Here is a 19,310-nt window from a genome sequence, read left to right as displayed (position 1 = left end):
GCCCAAGTTACACTGCGTTGAGTATGGTAAGTGTTTAGATGAATGACGCTTAAGCACTTTGCGTGGGCTGTTGGAAGTAAAGAGGGAAGCAGCAGATTAGGGGAAACAGCCATGATTGTCCAATTTTCCGATTGGAGTGTATACCCTGTTGCACGATCCTCTAAATATAATTCCAATACTTTAATTATAAACCAAATGATCCTATTATCAACCAACTAACTTAAATGCTCCTCTCTACAAGACAAATACTACACAACAATCATAAGACGAAAGTGCCACACTTGATCGGAAAAAACCTCTTTAACACGATCGGGAAGAAACCCTCTTTAACATGATCGGAAGAAACCCTCTTTCACATGATCGGCAAAATCTTTCTTTAACATGATTGGAAGAGTGACCATAAATTCCATCGGCCTAATGCGGTTAATGAGAACGTTATCAGGTTGTTCTTGAAATTTGTTTACCATCACTCACCAGTATTCAGATTGAGCAGGCGCTGCCTCTTGGGATAACCGATAGGTGGGTCGACGATGATGTAGCGGCATCTGTTGCGCCAGACTGGCGACACTATGTCGACGTAGGTACACATAATTCTCCAAATCCCACGGGTCGACATAGTGTCTGCTGGCACTTCCAGAGCTGTATGCATCCCCGGAGCTACCAACGGAAGTAGAACGCTGAGAACCGATCGAATCCCAATATATTGACGACTCTACCGGCATTCTTATCTTTTTCTTCCTTCCTTTCAGTTTCTTCAGTATTTTGTCTTTGTATTTGAGCAGAATTTTCGGTGGTATATTTGGAGAAATTCTGGCTTCTTCCTTTCGGCCTGTATCTTCAGTCTGTACTTTGTTCTTATTATTAAATGAGAAAGAATTTTAAATAGGAATTTTTCAAGAAGTCGCTTCCGCTCCTTGCTTCAAGTCTGTGTTTCGTTTTCGCTATTCAATGGAATTTTCTAGGGGAATTTTGAACATTCTCTTTATTCAGATAGTCGTTACAACGTGAAACTGTAGACCGAGAAAAAGAACAGAATCTACAGATTGGAAAAATCCAGGGTTGAATGAAAAATCAGCTACATGAAATTTGAATTTAATAGAAGAACTCGTTCATTCTAAAGATCAAGAATTAGATTCCGTCAATTGAAATGAAAACAGTGGAATACTCGATCCTTCTAGATCCAAATATCATTTATGTTATTATACATTGATTATATATAAATTATCGGTAATAAAAAGAATTTTTCTTCTAAAATCATAATCTAAAGAAAAATAATCGCAATAGACAATATAATCACCTAATTAGTTAATAATTGATCAAAATAGTTAAAGCTAAAATAAGTTATACACTTTTGAAATAGGAAGGAAATAACCTGTCAGTCACACGAAAACACCATAAAACTACACACTTGGCGGTCTCGAGGATTTAACTTCTGTTCGTTCGCGTCGTGTTCGTAACGATATCGAGATTATCCGTTTCCGGTCGGTCGAGGAGACGCATTGTGCGCGGCACGAGCACGATTTCGCTTCTGGATCCGTTCGACTCCTCCTACTCCTCTTCTACTACCGGCAGCTAGCTCTCTTCGAATACAAGTGAAACCAAAGACTTTCACGCCTGCGCTACCCCACCTTCTTCTGAACCTGTTGCATCGCCTCGTTACACCTGTAATCGTACATACGATTGCGTTTTTCGTCTACTCGAGATGGTGATAGTCGTGTCTTTGGACCACGTAAGCTTTACATTTTATACGACACATTTTCCAATAGTCTTCCTTCCTAAAGCAAGTTTTATATTTCGTAAGATTTCTTCTAATATAATAAGCTCTTCTCTACTATTCTTTTTTTTCTTTTGTTTTGTGAATGAATTGCATAGAATTTGAATAATCTATCTCAAGGAGCAGATGGAACAATTATGAAAATTTCATGCAATTCCTAAAATGGAAGTTGATGATAATCGCTGTATAACGAAAAAAACTGATGGAATAATTAATTCGTGATTAATTAATATAATAATTATTCGAATATCTATAAATGTTTCCATTAAAGTTTTCAAAAAGGCACATCCGTAAATCAATCAAAACTTAAACAAGCTACATTCACTGAATGTCGCTTCTGAAATGTATCCGAACGAAAGAACCATCGAGACGACGTTCTTGCAGTGGCTCGTTATTTCTTCGAGCGGCAATTTAAACTTCCCATGCGTGCCACATGATTACGCAATAAACTTTCATCAGCCTTTTCAAGAAATGATCGTCAACGCGGTTTAATTACACGTACAAAGTACACGTGAACAGATACCTGTTGCCTGATACCTCAGGCGGGTCAATTAAATCGTGCTACCGGCATGATTCTACGAAAAACATGGCGTTCGCGTAGAATTAACATGATTGAGGGGAAATTATGTAATTACACGATCATAAAATTGAACATGTAAGACTATCGTAATAAAATACAATATTTCATCAAGCTTGACTAATTATAGATAATCTGAGCTAGTTTTATTGAGTTCGTTGTACTTCGTTCTCACGATTTAGGTTAGGTTTAGCGGGAAATTAATATAGCGGTGTCGATAGAGTTGTAGGCATTGTTTGCGAGCATGTATATTGTTTGTTCATGATTATGATGTAAAGAGATTTAAAGAGATTTAAAGACACGTACAATTTTTAATGTAACCTATAATTTGTAAGTTTTTAAGCCACCGTGATACGATACACAAATATCGCCTCATGTATTATTCATCGTCTTCAAAGTAATCTTCGTAAAATATCGCACTTCATTCTCTCTCTCTCTCTCTCTCTCTCTCTCAATATTTTTGAAAATTTATTTTGAGCACTTCTGTTCTTGTAGGCATTTAAGAGTTTTGCTGCGTGCATTTAAAGCATTTACAAGTGCGAATATTTTTGCAAACGATGCCTGTATAGTCTATAACACATGTTAATAAGAGAAAACAGTCAAGGAAAATAAAGAAAGTGACGATAAAATCAGTATACAAAATATAATTAATCGATGCATTTAATACAATCGAAGGTTCAATCAATCACAAGGCAGCTGTAAAACGTAATAACGCTATGATCACAAATGAACATTAGTGAGTACTAGATAAAAATTAATTAGAATTACAAAGTCGAACTGAAGGTTCTTTCGATAATCACAAATAAATAATCAAGGGAAATAGATTTCTTCGATTTTTTTTTGTCGGTCAGCTGATACATTTTGTCTCTTCGGGGACATTGGTGCAAATATCTAAGTTCTTTTTAAAAATTCAATTAGGATTTCAAAAATTACTATGGACGTTATTTTGAATAAGTACTCTTGACTGTATAAAGCCTTTGTATTTTATTATGTTATTGCTATCGACGAATAATAAAAAAGATACAAAACTGGACAATTTTAAGTGAAAATTAAAAATTTAGAAAAATAAAAATAAATCATCTTTATCCGCCCTTAATAGATTCGTCCCTGAAGAGCTGTACCATGATGGCGTCCATAACAAAATACACTTGTTTTCCGCCCAAACTCGCGAACATTCACCAGGTTCCGGTCTATCGAAAACTGAAACTGGTAGAAAGCCGGAATCATCCTCTACTTTCCTTGATGCGTTCAACCGAACACCGACAATTTCCGTCTTTGTTGCTTTTTCGATCAGCCATCTTCCTGTTTCAACGTAAGTCTATACATCGATAGCACTCGGATTTTTTATTAAAACATTAATTTCTCACGATTAATTGGGAAGAGCAGAATTTCTGTATATTTATGTCCTCAAAATTCCTAAAAATTCTGACGTAATTCTGTATTTTAATAGGTTAGATTCGTTTGGAAGATTCCTCCATTATTGTGTATGTGGCGATTAAAATGTCTGCGTAGCCCGATGATGTTTATGGAGAAATCTAGGCAAGCTTAAAAACGGTGAGAAATATTAGATAGTCATTATAGTAACATTGATATTGAACAACTATAGTGGTGGATTGTTTGGAAAGTTTCACTGTGTTCTTTCAAGTTTAAGATGAATTTGAATAAATTCTAGTTGGAGTTTATATTTGATAATTAACTCTTTGCTTGATCATCTTTTCGTAGTACTTGGTCATAAGAGGGACAAATGCTTCATCAAGGTGGCGCCAGGGTTTTAGGCGAGCCAATCTAATTCGCTAACTGCATGAAATTCGATCTATGAAATTTGATCTGGTCTTTGCTTTTCGCTGTCTGCTAAAAAAATTCATGTTAGGAGAAGAGGAGAGGTCTTTCGAAACATGGCTGATTAAGTCAGTAGGCAGCGAAGAATTTTTGAAAGAAAACGTATTTATCGATTAGTCGATAAAATTTTAAATTTCTAAATTTTGAAACTTTTTTAAACTTTTCTACAGACTTTCCAAACAATGTTCAATAATAGTCAGAGTGGTAAAATATATAACAATAACTTTCTAGATCAAAGGCTCGTTAGTTAGAAATCTCCTCATCCACGAATCACTTAGATCCTATGAACCCATAGAAATCCTATAAACCCCAAAAACCCATCATAAGGTTTAGGGTTAGGTAGTATATATTTCCCTAACTTCAATTATGTGATCCATTAACATTAATTAATCATGATATATTGACCATGTAAATGAAAGAAATCCTGGATCTCAGGTCATTTACGTTTTATTGGCGATGTATCGAACATTTTTTTCGATCCTTAACGGCAGCCATGACACACATAAGCGTCCGCGTACATTTTAGGAAACATTGGATTAAAGTAGGTTAGGAGTCGGACATTGGATTTTAAGAAATTAATTAGAGAGCCTATCTCGCATGATTTTTCAAACGCGAGTTATCTCATCTTGACTGAACTTTCGGTATCGCAATGGAATCGCGCGCTTTTGTATTTTCCTGCGCGCTCTGTGCACACCATAATCGAACTATATCGAAATGTCAGTCGATCATGTGAGATGTGTTCGTGGAATGGAAATGGGAAACTCTGTCAGTGTCCTATTTTTATAGTTTCCTCGTTTATTATTTTTCTATTTTGTTAAAAACGGGCTGACTTAGAAAAATAATGACTTTTTAGGTTAAATTTGGAAAATAGGGATTGGGTGGCTTTCGTCGTATGACAATCACAGTGTTTCCCGTTTTCATTTTACAACTTGTTTCTGTACAGAAAGGAATTTTCATAAATGTATAACAGTTTTTTAAATTATACACTTTAAATTAGGGATAGACCCTATTTTAACATTTTCGGTGGTTAAAAGTTTTTGATAAAATGTTCATACATCGATGAAATCCTTTAACATTAAAATATAACGAACAACAACTCTTTCGAATTTCTATTAAACCTAATAGTGTGTAATAATTTATTGATGACAAAGAAATGCTATTGGATCTAAAGTAAATCGAAGAATACAGCGCGATTAAATCTAGCATCAAGTTCAATCAAATTGTAATTTTAAACAAAAGAAATCTGCTATTCTTAAAAACTTATTTGACCGGTAATCGATAACGTTTCAATTTATTGAAAATTTAATGTAAAGACCAATATCAAAGGAAGCTACCAAATATGTAACTCCTTTCTGCACAGAAGAATACAACGGTAGTGAAAGTTAGGAGAAACGATCAAGCACACGTCCCAATTACACTCGAACGTCTTTTGAACTAATTGACCTCGCATTGGTCAGAAAAAGAAGAAAAAGGGAAAAAGGAATCGTATAATATTAACTCAGTCGCTAGAAACGGCTATGTACACTTCTCGTATTAGACGAGTATAACCTAGTCGGTATATCGCTAATTCTAAATAAGGACAACAAATCTTTCTCGTTCTCTCTCATTTTCTTTCTATCTCTGAACGCTAGAGCCTTTAGTAATGCATATCACAGTTACAAAAATTCAACATTTCTCGCTACTTGGCAATCTCTTTCCCCCCTGTATGCAGTATCAAATCGTTTTTATACACATGTACATTTACAGTAGCTCGTCAAGACATTCGAACACTCGTAGAAATCTTGCTATATATATTATGTAATAATATGTATAAATTTCATTAGCATTGTAATGAGACAGGAAATTGGTTCGAAAATCATTACGAACTTGACCAACATAATCACGATTTCTCATTATAAGGCTAATAAAATTTCAAAATTATGCAGGGCGAGACGGTAAACATAGTACAATCGAGCAGGGGCTGATTCTACATGAAAAAATAAGTCGAAAATATAGAATACAATTTTTTCATGCGGTGCTTCGTTTCCGAAAAAATCAAGTTTGAAAATTTGTCGGGTGTACTTTAACTTGGCCACATACAGCACAGGTATGAGTAAATAATCAATACGAGATTATTATACACGCGGGAATACGTCAAAACTTTTCCGTTCAATGCCTCATTTCCAAGAAAATAATGTTTGAATACGTTTACTTGAAAACGAATTGGTCTGGCGTGTACGCGAGCACGCGAGCACGCGTGACACAGTTTCTAATTTATTTTTCTCGGAACTGCAGCTTCCTATGAAAACAATCATATTCTTCATTTTTGCCTTATTTTCAAATGCAATTTAAAGCCCGATAAATGTCGATTATTTATCCTTGTTCAGACCGGAATTGAAACTTACTTACCAAATTTTTCAAACTCGATTTTCTCGAAAAAGAAAAATGAAGAAATGTTATCCCGAGATTTTTCCTTATTTCTTTTCACGTAGAATGACCCCTTGCTCGATTCTACTATGATTACCTAACCCCAATCTAAACCCAACCTAACCGCTGCACCCCCTATATAGCATATATAATATATATATATCAAAGTTTTCTACGATAGGTATGCAAACACTTTCGTGAGTCACTGTATTTCTATCGAACTCGAACGCTTTCGTCAGCCACGATTGCATTGCTTTTACTCGACAACCATGTGTACGTTTAAGGCTAGAACTATGCCAGATCAGAGACAGTTTTTGCTCCAACTGGCAGCTAAGCTGGCTTTGTGTGTCGATCATGCAATTCGAATTGACAGAACGTTGCTTGCACAGAATTGTGCCCCTCGACAATTCTCTATGTGCTTCTGGTTTTGGTCAGTTGGACCCGAAGCTCTTTGCAATGATAGTTGGTCCTTGCTAAACCCTTAAAACTTGTTATACAGTAGAATCTTCATTTATTCAAACATATAAAATAATATTAACACGATGACGATTGGTGGAGCGACACTAGCGCCGTGAGAGCGTCAACTACATTTTACTTAATTTTAGAGTTTGCCTCGTTTCAATCCGCATATCGTGTTTCACGTACAAAGATCACGACTGGGTCATTCTCAGGAGGGCACATTCATTAATTTCATAAATTGAAATGTACAGATAAGTGTCCATGTTTAAATTTATCTTAGAATTGACTTCTATTTATACAATTTTCTTGCAATGCAAATCTACAAAAACTTGTAGTTGTTTAGTTGGCGGACCAAACGAAACTTAGATCGTCAAAAAATATAATCTTTAAAGAAATGACGTGTCCTTTGTTTATTCACCACCGGTTAATAAATTATGGTACAAGAAGGGAATTATGCCTTGTTTGAACGACAGAAACTAAAGCGTAATTTGTTAAATTATTTTAAACGAAATTATTGTGCAAGAGAGTGCAAGAATTGCCAAGCTAAAATTCTTCTTTTCTAACAGAATGATTTAATTGTTCTTGCGACAAATGAATTTTTCGTCTAGTCATCGGTGACACCATCAATTGCAATTTATCTGCGATTTTCTTGTGGAATTCGATCATAAAAGGTCAGGCGCTTGCAAGCACTTTCACAGTGATACTGTCATAAATATTCATGAAACAGCAAACATGGAAGAGTTCTCATTTTTTTTCACGGAATTGACAGAGCTTATATGGAACACACATGGCTTTTCTGTGAGATTTACTTGCGGTCACGTAAATCCATTTGCACACAAGCATTTGTTGATGAGAAGAGCTTCAGATTCCAACTGAAATGGTCGAATATAGTAACCGTTTAATTCTTATGACCACTTTATTCATTTATGGTGCAAATATAGAAAGATGTGTTTTTGTTTGTTCTTTGAAGAATGTTTATACAAATTGCTTAGGTAAATATTTAAATTCCAATTGTTCATGCAAATAATTTTCCTTACTTTCATAGATCTTGTCTAAATTCAATTTAGTTCAATTTGTAATCATCAATTAGTATAAAAATTTAAGAAACATTCTATAATTCTAGTGCTTTGAGAGAGGTGGAGATTGGTTTTAAAATATCTTAATTTTAGATTGCAGCTTTAGAAAATTATTTTCTCTTTGTTTCAGTTATTACTTTAACTACTGTAACGAACATCTTACTTTTCATATTCTCTATATTTTTGCATATTAGATACAGCGTGTGAGTTTTTTAATTTTCCATAAATGCATAAACATTCACAATCTTAGGAAGACTCTCTTTATAAATAAAGATACAAATCTTTTTTACTAGCTTCACTAAGCTTAAATCCTCTTAAAAATACAGGACTTATTAGAATACTTGATTTATTCAAAATATGGAAGAATACTTTCACGGTATGAAAATTACACCATAAATGAATAACATGTCCATAAATTCACTGAACCTTTTTTTATACAAACCAGGAATACTTTTACATAAAAAAAATCTTGAGTATTCTAATATAAAGAGTATCGATTTATATAATACTTCAGAAATTAATTAAATTTTCCTCCTTTACGAAAATTACTCATTTAAAAAATCACTGCTGTACGATACTTTTACAGAATAAAATAAACAATATATAAATCATTCATATACCTTCTGTTTGATAAGAAGCACATATCCTAAAAACTATGTGACTCGAACATTCTCAAAAAAAAAAAAAAGAAGAAGAAAGAAGAAGAAGAAGAAGGAGAAGGAAAGAAACTTACTTTCATCCCCAGCCATCTTTCTTGTCGTAAAGCATTCTGCGCCGATGTTGCAGTTACAGGCTGGCCCAACAGTAACAATTTTATTTTCTACTTTCGGAGACACGATTCGCTACGGTAGCTCACGCAATTTTTCTTTATTTCTTTTCTAATTTCTGGAATGCAACTTGTGCTCCTTCATTTTTACCGAATTATAAAATTAGAGGGGAGTAAAAATAAAAGAGAAAAGAAGTAGAAAAATATCAATACTCATTCCCTTCGGGGAAATTATTTTATAATCTTTCATAGAGCCTCGAAAAATTTTAAATATCCTATCTATCTCATAATTATAAAACCAGCCCGAGGATGTTCATATTATTTCTGTTTCATATAATATTTCTACAAATTCGTAAAAATAATTTTAAAAATAAGATTCCGGTAGAAAATTGTTCCTTTTTTTTCTATTAGATAATACAAAGTGCACGAATTAATAATAAAAAGGAGTAATAAAGACAGTAAACGGTTTAATATTATAAAATGTGAAATTTATAGAATTTGGAATTTTAGGGTGGCTTTACGTTTATGAGACGCAGTATCATAGTCTTAAGAAGATGTCTTTTTCAGCAGACAATTAATTATACTCGGAGCCCGTAGCCTCGTTTTACGCATTGTATGGCTATCGTTTATAAATACATATACCTATATTTACTGCTATAGTTACTTTACAATATCTTCAATAAGAGCGCGCTCGCTTTTAATATCTGGCTTCATTTGACCTGATCTAACAAAAGGGAAGCCGCTAAATCTACATCGTATTCAGTCTGCTTCAGAGCACCCTCGCACTGTTGTCGATCTGCCAAGCCCAATCTGAAATTACAATAATTGATTACGTCATTTTCGGAACGTTCAGCTTCGTTGCACAATTTGAAAACCCATGATATTTTGTCGCAATAGGTTAGTGAACGATCGTTAATCCATTAACGTAGAAATTTTATCGAAAAAGGGCTTTTTGATTAATTTATATAATTGAACCCCGCATTATGGCTATGAGAAGAAATGCGAAGGTTTTACAGGACAATGATAAAGTCTTTCCTTGCCCATGGTAATCTTCTTTATGAAATTGACATAACCTATATTTATTTTGTGTCATCGAGTGGGTCCTTAATGTCCTTAAAAATTGCAGCCGGTTTTTCAATTATGGCTGCACTAAATTCACAAATGTAGTGCTTTCACAATACATAAATTTGTAGTTTCTAAAACGCACAAATCGATTTCGAACTTTTGGATATCTATTTGGAGAAATTTCCGGAGATTTACAAATAGATAGCAATCAAAGCATTTTTTTTATATCTTGTTCGATAAAATTTCACGAATTCTACGATTGAATAAAAATCGAAAGTATCTTTTATATGTAGTCGGAATATATACTCGAAAGATGTTGACATCAACGTGATAATTGGTTAAAAAGTGAAAGGAATATTAAACAGTACTTTCTCAGAGAAAAGATAGACGTGCAGAAATTCTAACCTTTCTTTTCGAAACGTTACGATCTGTTTGAATATACAGAATACCGGAAATTATGTAAATAACTCGATTAATGAAATATATATAATTTTTAATTTATACGAATTAAATATAATAAGGAATCATATGCATAAAGTGGATTATGGATGACATTCAAGGAATAGAAGCTACTCTTATATCCAAGATCAATTAAAAAAGAAAACACGCTGAGTCTGTCTTCGACCTACAAGACACTAAGACTGCTGACCACAAACTACGTATAATGTTTCAATGTCTTGCTTTAGAATAACACGATATATAAATCCATGAGAAAACCATGAAACGAGGAGTTAAAGGAAGGAAAACGACAGATAAAATATTGCAATTTTACTAATACCAATTTCAGAATCCAAAAGATAATAAAAATTGTACTAACTTAACCCAAATTTAACTTAAAATTGTCCCACGTTTAATTAACTCTTTGCCATACTATTTAACTCGGAAGAATCGAAAACCCAAACGTTGCGCTCGAATGGTCAGGGAAAGAGCCGAAGCGACGGACACAGAGCATCGGAACTTGAAACATGAGATCGTGCGACTGAGTGCGTAGATAGCCGCGCCCGTGTTTAAAAAAAAGACACCATTCGATACATTCATACTTGACCCGAGTGAGACTCGTGATATTCACGTTTAATATGAAATTAGACCATGAGCCTCGTGATATTCAGGTTTGGCTCAAAATTCTCATCACGACTCAGACTTGTAACAGTATGGCAAGGGGTTAAAATTTAATGCAAACCTAACCCTAGCCAGAAAATAATAAAGATTGTACAGATTCGAAAAAATCCTTCAGATTCGCATCTCTCGAAGTTCTCTTCCCATTCATTTCCTCAAATTCGCAAAACCATCTAACCAATAATTCAAATTAATTTCAAACTTACCTAAAAAGGGATTCGATCTTCGCCTGCCTGTCTTTCAGGATCTGTTTGGCCGCTTGATTGGTGTCCCAGCCAGTTGCCTGTAGCGCGGTGAGTATTTCCTGTTGTGATGCATCAGCTGCCTCTCTCTGCACCTTCATTACTTTGTTCGCTCGAAATTCATCGTTGAGGGACATGACCAGCTGTTGAGAGGCCGCGGTCAATGGGGGGCTGACACCAGAGGGGTACGCGGATGTGGAGGGGGCTAATTGAGTATTAACGACCGTCTCTGTCATCTGAGGAGGCAGACATCTCGTCGAGGATGCTTGCAGCGTCATGGCGCCCTCTTGAGGCTGGTTAGTGTGCGTGAGCTGGAGTAGATTGGGACTGTTAGCCAAATTGCTAGCTAAATTGGACTTCATTGCAGTCTGGCCTTGTCCAAGATCGTTTTGAACCGATTTCATGGGACTCCACGTTGCTGGAGGCGGAGGATTGTATACCGGAGGCTGCTTCAGATGAGGACTAAAGTCACAGGGATGACCTTGACCAAAAATATTCCTCGTAGACTGACCAGAACGAGCCTGGGAGCTGGCTGCAGCTCCCTCCAAGTAGTGACTATGACTTAGATTGCTGGCTGAATCACCTGCACCCGACGTACTAGCTGCATAATAGTTCCTTAGAATATTCTGCTGCACTGTCTTGTTGTATAGCGTGTTAAACTCGTTTTGAGACAGTTGGTCTAGGTTTGGTACAGTCTGTTTCAACTCTGCGTACACTTGTTCCGAAAACACCACATTTGGAGGCTTTGAAACGTTACTGGAGTGTGCTTGGTGAAGATCATTTTGAATCTGCGTTATCCCATGACTGCCAGTTGGTAATGTGGGATTTGGAAAGTGGCTAGCCTGGTTTGCCGTCGGTAGCGAGTTCTGTGCGTGGTTAAACGTTGGCTTGGACACATTGCTAGGAGCTATTTGCAACAGATTCAGATTACCCTGAGCAGTACTATAGGCACTATGCTGCTGAGCTTGAGACTGCTGCCAGATTTGACCCACCATCTGTTCTGTTGCCGTTTCTAAGCGTTGTTCAGGCTGCGACCTGGGAGGCTGCTGTATGTTCGTACTTTTCGATGGCCACGAATTCTGAACCTTGCTAGGTAGATTGGTGCTTCTATAGTCCATCTGAGGAGACTTACGTTTGATAGTCTGAGGTGGAGGCCTTAATGCTGGAATTGTACTATCTTGTAATTTATTAACAGACGCATACGGATCAGACGAATCTGGATTCTGTTGGCTGGTGATCATGTTCTTGCTCGCTTCCTTCTCACCTAAATGCTTCTCCAGCTCAGCTAGGAAAGTAGGGTCCAACTTTTTAGGAGAAACGTTGCAAGAATTAATTGTTAGCTCATTCAAACTTTGGGCCAAGTCGTGATTCGATTTTGGTTTCGGAGGACTCTCGTTGGGAGCCACAGGTGGAGGAGGAGGCGCATCGGAGGTCTGCAAGTTCCGACTAGAGACATTCACGTATGTCTGCGCTTCACTTTGTATATCCTCGGGCCAGTTAGACCAATTTGCCATAGGTGGACTAGGCTTATCGATCTCACTATAGTGATTCTGACTATATGCATTATTTTCCTCCGTGTCCACGTTCACGTTCAGATTGATACTATCATTTCTACTCTCCTTGCTCAGATTAAGGGAATAATGGTTCACATCTGAGCCGGATTCTGGTGTGAAATAATTTGTACTGTCCTGGCTGCTACCGCCAACGTCCTGATTTTGTACGTTTCCATACGTTTGTGTCTTGAAATACCTACTACTCACGTCGGAGGGAACGTGACTGTAATATCTCGAATGAGGCAGCTTCATAAATACCGAGGAAGTATCGAACGGATCTGAATAAGCCGGGTCGACGTTGCCAGGGAAGTTGGCATAAGTTCGAGGATCCTCGTCCTGCCAACTCGTCTGTTGTTGCCGTTCCAAATCGTCAATAGGCTCGTCAAGGATATTGACGACTCGTCGACAGGCAGTGTCCGATTGCGCCTCACTCGTGTTCACCATCTCCTCTGGAGACAGATCTATCAAACTGCCCTCCTGACTGCTACTAGGAACAGAGGCGTTCAACGTTTTCACAGGACTAGCTCCGATATCATTCTGTAATTTTGTATAATTAAACTGTTTTCGCGATCTTGGTGTACCGCAGTATTTATCCTTCACGAGACTATCTGGAGGAACAGTTACTCCAACGACGTCAGGTGGCTCCATAGGATTTCGAAGATACACGTCGTCGATGTAAATAGGACTACCCCAACTTTTACCAAACGGTGCACCATGACCAGTATGGATAAAAGAATTCTCCAACGGCTTGCTGATGTCCTCACGCTGTTTTCGTCTCATAGGATCGACAAAACAACGAGGGAAAAGCCCAATTTGAAAACTTCGCTGGTTCTGACCCTTCCACCAATAATTCTCCGGCCGTCCGTCTAAAATGACTATCTGATCACCCTGCTCTATGGTCATTTTGCCAGCCATCGTGAAGTGACTGATCGCTTTCATCACAGTTGGGACCATTCCTGTGAGAGAAGATTTTAGAGAAGCGAAGGTTGGTCGCTCTGATGGCTCCCGAGCCCAGCAACGAAGCATTAATTGGTACATATCTGGTGGTGTTGCTTCTGGTTCGTGTAATCGTTCACCATCCTTGTCTATTTTTCGAAGAATTTCTGATCCTTTTAAACCTATCCACGGCTCTTCACCAAACGTTAACATTTCCCACAATGTCACACCAAACATCCACACATCTGACGCGTGACTGAATTTACGCGCTTTTAAAGATTCTGGAGCACACCAAGGAAACGGCACTTTTTTATGTTCAGTCATCACATAACAGTCTTCTTGTTGCGGCAGTGCTCGCATTAGGCCAAAATCACCGATCTTCACTTTGTCCACTGAACTTAGAAGAACGTTCCTACAAGCTAAGTCGCGGTGCAGAAAACGTTTCGCTTCTAAGTATGCCATACCCGTGACCACTTGCAAAGCGTAGTTACACAACGTTAATACTGAAATTTGACTGCACTGTTTTCGCAGATAATCGAGCAGGGCTCCCAGAGGGGCTAGTTCTGTCACCATCATCATCGGTTGTGATAACACTACTCCATATAACCTGGAAAAAAATGTATTTATTTAATTAATATTGTCAAATTAATTTACTTTATTGGTAGACTGTGAATTTTTATGCATTTATTAAACATTTGTAGCGGCCCATGGCTGCAAAGAAAGTTCCAGGGTTGAAGCACGTGCGTTGGCCACATGGCCCGCGAAACGGCGTCCGAGGACAGGACGTCGTAAAAGAATAAATCCTGGGACTTACTAAAAAACCTTCGAAGATAAAATTTATTGTTTTATTGCCTACGGGGTTTTCCATCCCCACCTCGGAAGGAAACTCTCTTTCGAGGACCTCGGTACTCTGTAAAAAGGGAAACGAGGAAAAGCTCGGGATAGTCGTTCATAGTCGTTGATGGCATTTCATAGGAGTTCACGTCGCAAGTTAGTCGCTGGTAGTCACACGGTTAGTTCGTAGCGAGTCTGTATCGAGTTTGTATCAATTCTGTATCGACATCGTCTGAGCTCGATGTGCATCACGTTACGATCTAAAACGATGCGCACTCGACATTGAAATAAACATTGTTCAAGTTAAACACCGGACTACTTTAATAACACTCAACACGTCCTACACCTCAAATTTAATATATAAAATATTTCAAGTATAGCACTCATTATAAACAAATCTTTGTCTAGGTTCTATTTTTTTAATTATGTTTATAAAAACATTAATCTACATAAGAATCCACAGTCTATTTTCAAAGATATGTACCTAATGAGATTGTGATGATCCAATGTGTGCATTGCTTGAACTTCTGCCACAAAATCTTCAATAACATTTGGCTGAGTCAGGGCATCCGCCTTCAGAACTTTTACAGCAACTGGTAATATCCTACCAGAAGGAGAAGTCCATTGTCCACGTCTCACTACACCAAAACTACCATCACCTAGTTTATCAGACAGTGTCACATCTTTATCTTGAATGAGACATGTTAGCACTGAGGAACCTTCAACTGGTTGAGAAGATCTTTTATTGCTTTTTGTGCTACTCCCAGGCCTGATCTTGGTCATCAAGCTTTTCTTCCATTGTGTAGTCCTCTTTTTCTTCACTGCTTCTAGTAATCTTCTAATACCTGGCTTTCCTAATCCTATCTGTTCAAGATCTTCCGGTTGTACATGATCAAAGTGGTGTAGTCGAGTGACTTGTAGGTCATCTCTTATTCTGGTGAAAAACTGTGAAAGTTGAACATCGTGCAACAGTTCTTGCAGCCATTCTGTACCCTCATCATCTGCCATGTTCAATTATTCTAGTACCCTGAAAGGAAGATAAATGAATTATAGTGTTTGTTTATGTCAATACACAAAGAATAAATAAACTTGAACATAAAATTGGATATAATTACCATAATTGGCACATAAAAAATAAAGGAAAGAGACATAGTACAAGGAAATGATTTATTTATTCATAAATTACAATATTAATACAAGGATCAATTCAGTGGTATGAAAAAAACAATTACTCAATAATGTTAAGTTGGTTTATTTTTATTTCCACACAATGCATACACAGAAGACAATTAGTAACAGAGGCTTACGTAGGTATATAGAATGATACAAATATATTATTTATCATTCATTTTTGCCTCTCCTTAAACAGGAAATGAGATAATGTTTAGTCGCAAGGAGAAGAGTTGCTGGCACATGCCATGCCATGCATTGCTTTGTGCGTACAAAAAAGCCTGGCATAAATAGTAGATCACACCAGACGTACCAGAGTAGTACTTTTACGATGGTGAGCTTTCATGCAGGATAGGAAAGAATCTCAATCATGCAAGATGTATATTCTCTGCCTTTCTAAACTATTTTTAAAAATAATTCAAGGCTATGATAGGTCAGAAATAAAACCACTAGGGCCCTCTTGCAAAATTATTTACTAATTGATATGTTATAAATTTCTATTGCAATCTTATATTGAATAGGACAATCAGCTGGTACTTGTAGAATATTAATTACTTCATTACCAAATTTATTATCGGTATACAAACCTTTTTAAAAAGAATAATTTATAACATTTCATTAATAATATTAGTAAATGTACACAAAAGAGCTCATGTAATTAATTTCAAAATAAAAATAAGAAGGAAAAATGCGTTTAAAGAAAATGCGAACTACAACAAATTAAAAAAAAAGAGATTAAGCGCGTCGATTAAAGTAGAAACGTGTTAGATTCTCAAAGATAAGAAAAGAGAAAAATGAGATAAGTGGATATGGTCCTGAGGGGGTAAAAACATCGATTACCTTTCGATGGAGGAAAACAGTTTGGAGAGCAGTTAGATTTCCATTCCGCGAGCGCGTATGTTCGTCGGAACGTGAATCTGTTTACCGTCACTCGTTGCATGTGCAATGCGGGGAAATCCTATATGAAATTGGACAGCGGCGAAATTTGAGCGGAATCATTGCCACTCGAGCATCCTCGGCATTTTTCTCCCTCTCTGTTTCTCGCTGTCTCTCTCCCTCTCTTGCCCCCTACCAGGCTGTTGTTGCACCGCAAACGAAACGCACACGATGAGATGCACGCACGATCAAAGAGGAAGGCGGTCAGAAAGCGGCGAAGAGCCCGCGACAACGTTCGCTTCGTCGGAATTCCGATTGCACGACGTCCAACAGACTTTCACCGTATGAATTTCTCACGCAGCGCATTGTTATGTACTCGACCGACTCCGTACGGTTTAACCTAAAACATGCGCGCGATTTTTCCCACTTGGACCGAGACGTTTTTTAAACGAAAAGATCGACACGAGTTTTGGTGCCCGCTATATATTGTATACATCGTACTTCCTCTTATTTGACGGATTTTCGAATTGAAATTCACGTTCGAAGAAGGAACGAGCAACCTATCTACCTGACAAAACACAGGGTCGCCTACTGCCATGGAACATGCAACGATGCAACAAAGTTCTCGTTGACGAGATGGCGCCATGTATCACGTTGCAGAAATCGATCCACTAAATTACACACCAGAATGTTTGATATTTTGATTAAGAAGTTTGCACGAGATTTTGTAAATGATTTTGGTTTATAGAATTTATAGAGAAGTGGAAGATTATTTGGAAATTTTGTGGAAATTTTTGGAAGTGAAGTTTACAGACACTTTCAGAGTAAGGAAAGTTACTAGATACAGCATCGTGGTGCTATAACACGAAGGGCGCGCGAATGTTCAAATACTTGCGTTGATTATAGGGTGTTTAATCTTATCTTAAAACTATTTTTGTTTTTCATTTACAGCGTGTGTGATATATCTTTGTAAATTTTCTCTTTTTTTATCTTTTATTTATATGATAGCAGGAGAATGGCAGAAATGTACAAACATGTTATTTTTCTATAGTAAAAAATTACATAATTTACGGATAATGGCGTTTAAATTACTGTGAAAAAGATTCGAGACTTTAAAAGGAAAGTATATAAATTAAATTTTAGTTTTGTTGAAAAATTAAAGTTATAGCGTAAAGAATATAAAAATATGATATTGATGATTTTCATGAACATAATATAGTATAAAATTTGCGATAAGTAAATTGTCACTGGAAATTATATTTTATTAATGAATGATTCTTAATGAATATTGTATATTTATTTTTGTTTATTGTAAACTTACCTCAATTAGCCATTGTTTTAGTGGTTTAATATCAAGAGAAATTGGATAACTGGTACTACGTTATATTATTAGACTTTAATATTAACCCATTTTCTCAAGGAAAACTTGGACATATATACATCGATAGAGATAACAAACTTATCAGTAATAATATGCGCAAAAGCATTGAGTAGATAAATTTCACGGAATATATTGAAGCTAAGACGTAAAACTCCTACTATTTCTAATGACAACAAAATTAAAGATGTTTTGAGAATTTTTAAAGACTTCAGTTCGTTCGAAGATTTGTTTTATATCTGTGTAAGTTGAGAAGAAATTTTTTACTTTTGAAGGATATTGGCACAATGTTTCAACAGGACGTTTCAGAAACACTGCATGCACAAGAGTATTTCCTTCTTTTAGTAACGCATCACAAACATCAGAATTGTTCAGAAAAAGAATAAGAGGGACAAGATAAAAACTACAATTAAAAGGATCAAAATTTGTAATATGGTTATCAAATTTTTATTAATCTAGCAAAAGTAAAGTCGAGGAAAAAAGTATTGTTAAGCGTGATGATAGTAATTAATTAATATAACAAATACAATTGTGTGCCAATAATTTTAGTTAAAACCTAACCCCCTCGCTGTATACATATAGAATTACATAGTATTGTAGAATACATCAATAAAAATATAATTCATGTAATAATAAATATTATTCAAATATTATTAATTTTTAATGTGTTATCGTGCAATAAACACACTCAAAGGGACAAATAGAATGGATTCAAGCGGGAAAATAATACGTACCACATTTTTGACCCGAAGATCCGGTGCACGGGCCACGAATGGTAACAATGCTAATTACTAAGGTGATAATTATCGTTATTGTGTCACCCACCCACATCGGTCGTGTGCCATGAACGAGTCCCTCTCTCGCATTTTAACCATCAGACAAGTCGACCGCCTTTTGCGTATGCCATAATGAATTCATGGCGCGTCCCGACGTTGCGTCACCCCTGTTCAATAATTCAAAAACAGGTTGCAAATTCGTTCCACCGTTTAAAAAACGTCTCAACACCGCTTGCGTCTCTCTGCATGCAAGATGAAATCTTGCATACATTATTATACCTGTGTCTTTTTCACGCCGAACCTAACCTTATTTTGAGCCACGCTGCAGCAAGGAAACTTATCCTAGCACCTTGAAACTTATTACAGCGCCTCGTAGCTTTAATGGACTGGAATTTACAAGAATGGAATATACAAATTTGGAATTTTCCATTTTATTAATTGGAATTCTATTTTTGTTAATTATATCT

The 19,310-nt window shown here is 36.5% G+C and overlaps 3 protein-coding genes across 11 annotated transcripts in view; 1 reads left to right on the top strand and 2 right to left on the bottom strand.

The window, feature by feature from the left end:
• Positions 1-1,527, bottom strand: part of LOC122576595 — a 9,574-nt gene extending 8,047 nt beyond the window's left edge. Inside the window, exons 1-2 of one of the 5 annotated variants that reach the window (XM_043747154.1) lie at positions 1,373-1,527; positions 475-842 (exon numbers count right to left, since the gene is read on the bottom strand). In XM_043747154.1, coding sequence (XP_043603089.1) covers positions 475-722 — 248 coding nt within the window. In that variant the 5' untranslated portion in view covers positions 723-842; positions 1,373-1,527. Of the gene's footprint in view, positions 1-474; positions 1,037-1,297 lie in introns of all 5 variants that reach the window. The other 4 variants (XM_043747149.1, XM_043747152.1, XM_043747150.1 and 1 more) reach the window with 4 other exon arrangements.
• LOC122576596 (protein Hook homolog 1-like) overlaps positions 1-11,341 on the top strand; it is a 21,082-nt gene extending 9,741 nt beyond the window's left edge. The window contains exons 1-2 of one of the 3 annotated variants that reach the window (XR_006319807.1): positions 1,602-1,729; positions 3,451-8,871. The gene's annotated coding sequence lies outside the window, so the exon portion shown is untranslated. Of the gene's footprint in view, positions 1-1,601; positions 1,730-3,450; positions 8,872-11,322 lie in introns of those variants that run through there. The other 2 variants (XM_043747158.1, XM_043747155.1) reach the window with 2 other exon arrangements.
• On the bottom strand, positions 9,523-19,181 carry LOC122576592. 3 transcript variants are annotated; one of them, XM_043747138.1, is made up of 4 exons: positions 18,802-19,181; positions 15,128-15,670; positions 11,285-14,416; positions 9,523-9,707 (listed from the first exon to the last, which is right to left on the bottom strand). In XM_043747138.1, exons 2-4 carry the CDS (start codon positions 15,649-15,651, stop codon positions 9,608-9,610), a joined length of 3,756 nt encoding a protein of 1,251 aa, XP_043603073.1. In that variant the 5' UTR covers positions 15,652-15,670; positions 18,802-19,181; the 3' UTR covers positions 9,523-9,607. The 3 variants fall into 3 exon arrangements, with proteins under 3 accessions (XP_043603073.1, XP_043603074.1, XP_043603072.1); XM_043747139.1 differs by lacking the exon at positions 18,802-19,181 and adding an exon at positions 18,011-18,742; XM_043747137.1 differs by lacking the exon at positions 18,802-19,181 and adding an exon at positions 16,654-17,927.
• Positions 19,182-19,310: the final 129 nt, after the last annotated feature.

Source organism: Bombus pyrosoma, linkage group LG16 (assembly GCF_014825855.1).
Source record: "Bombus pyrosoma isolate SC7728 linkage group LG16, ASM1482585v1, whole genome shotgun sequence".
Lineage (NCBI taxonomy): Eukaryota > Metazoa > Arthropoda > Insecta > Hymenoptera > Apidae > Bombus > Bombus pyrosoma.
Note: the sequence above shows the minus strand (reverse complement) of the source record. Positions and strands in the feature narration are given on the sequence as shown.

Coding starts and splice junctions, on each gene's coding strand:
- LOC122576592 (XM_043747138.1), bottom strand. CDS start 15,651: ATGGCAGATGATGAGGGTACAGAATGGCTGCAAGAACTGTTGCACGAT. Junction 14,417..15,127: donor GATCATCACAATCTCATTAG/GTACATATCTTT, acceptor ATTTTTTTCCAG/GTTATATGGAGTAGTGTTAT. Junction 9,708..11,284: donor AAGATCGAATCCCTTTTTAG/GTAAGTTTGAAA, acceptor TTGTAATTTCAG/ATTGGGCTTGGCAGATCGAC.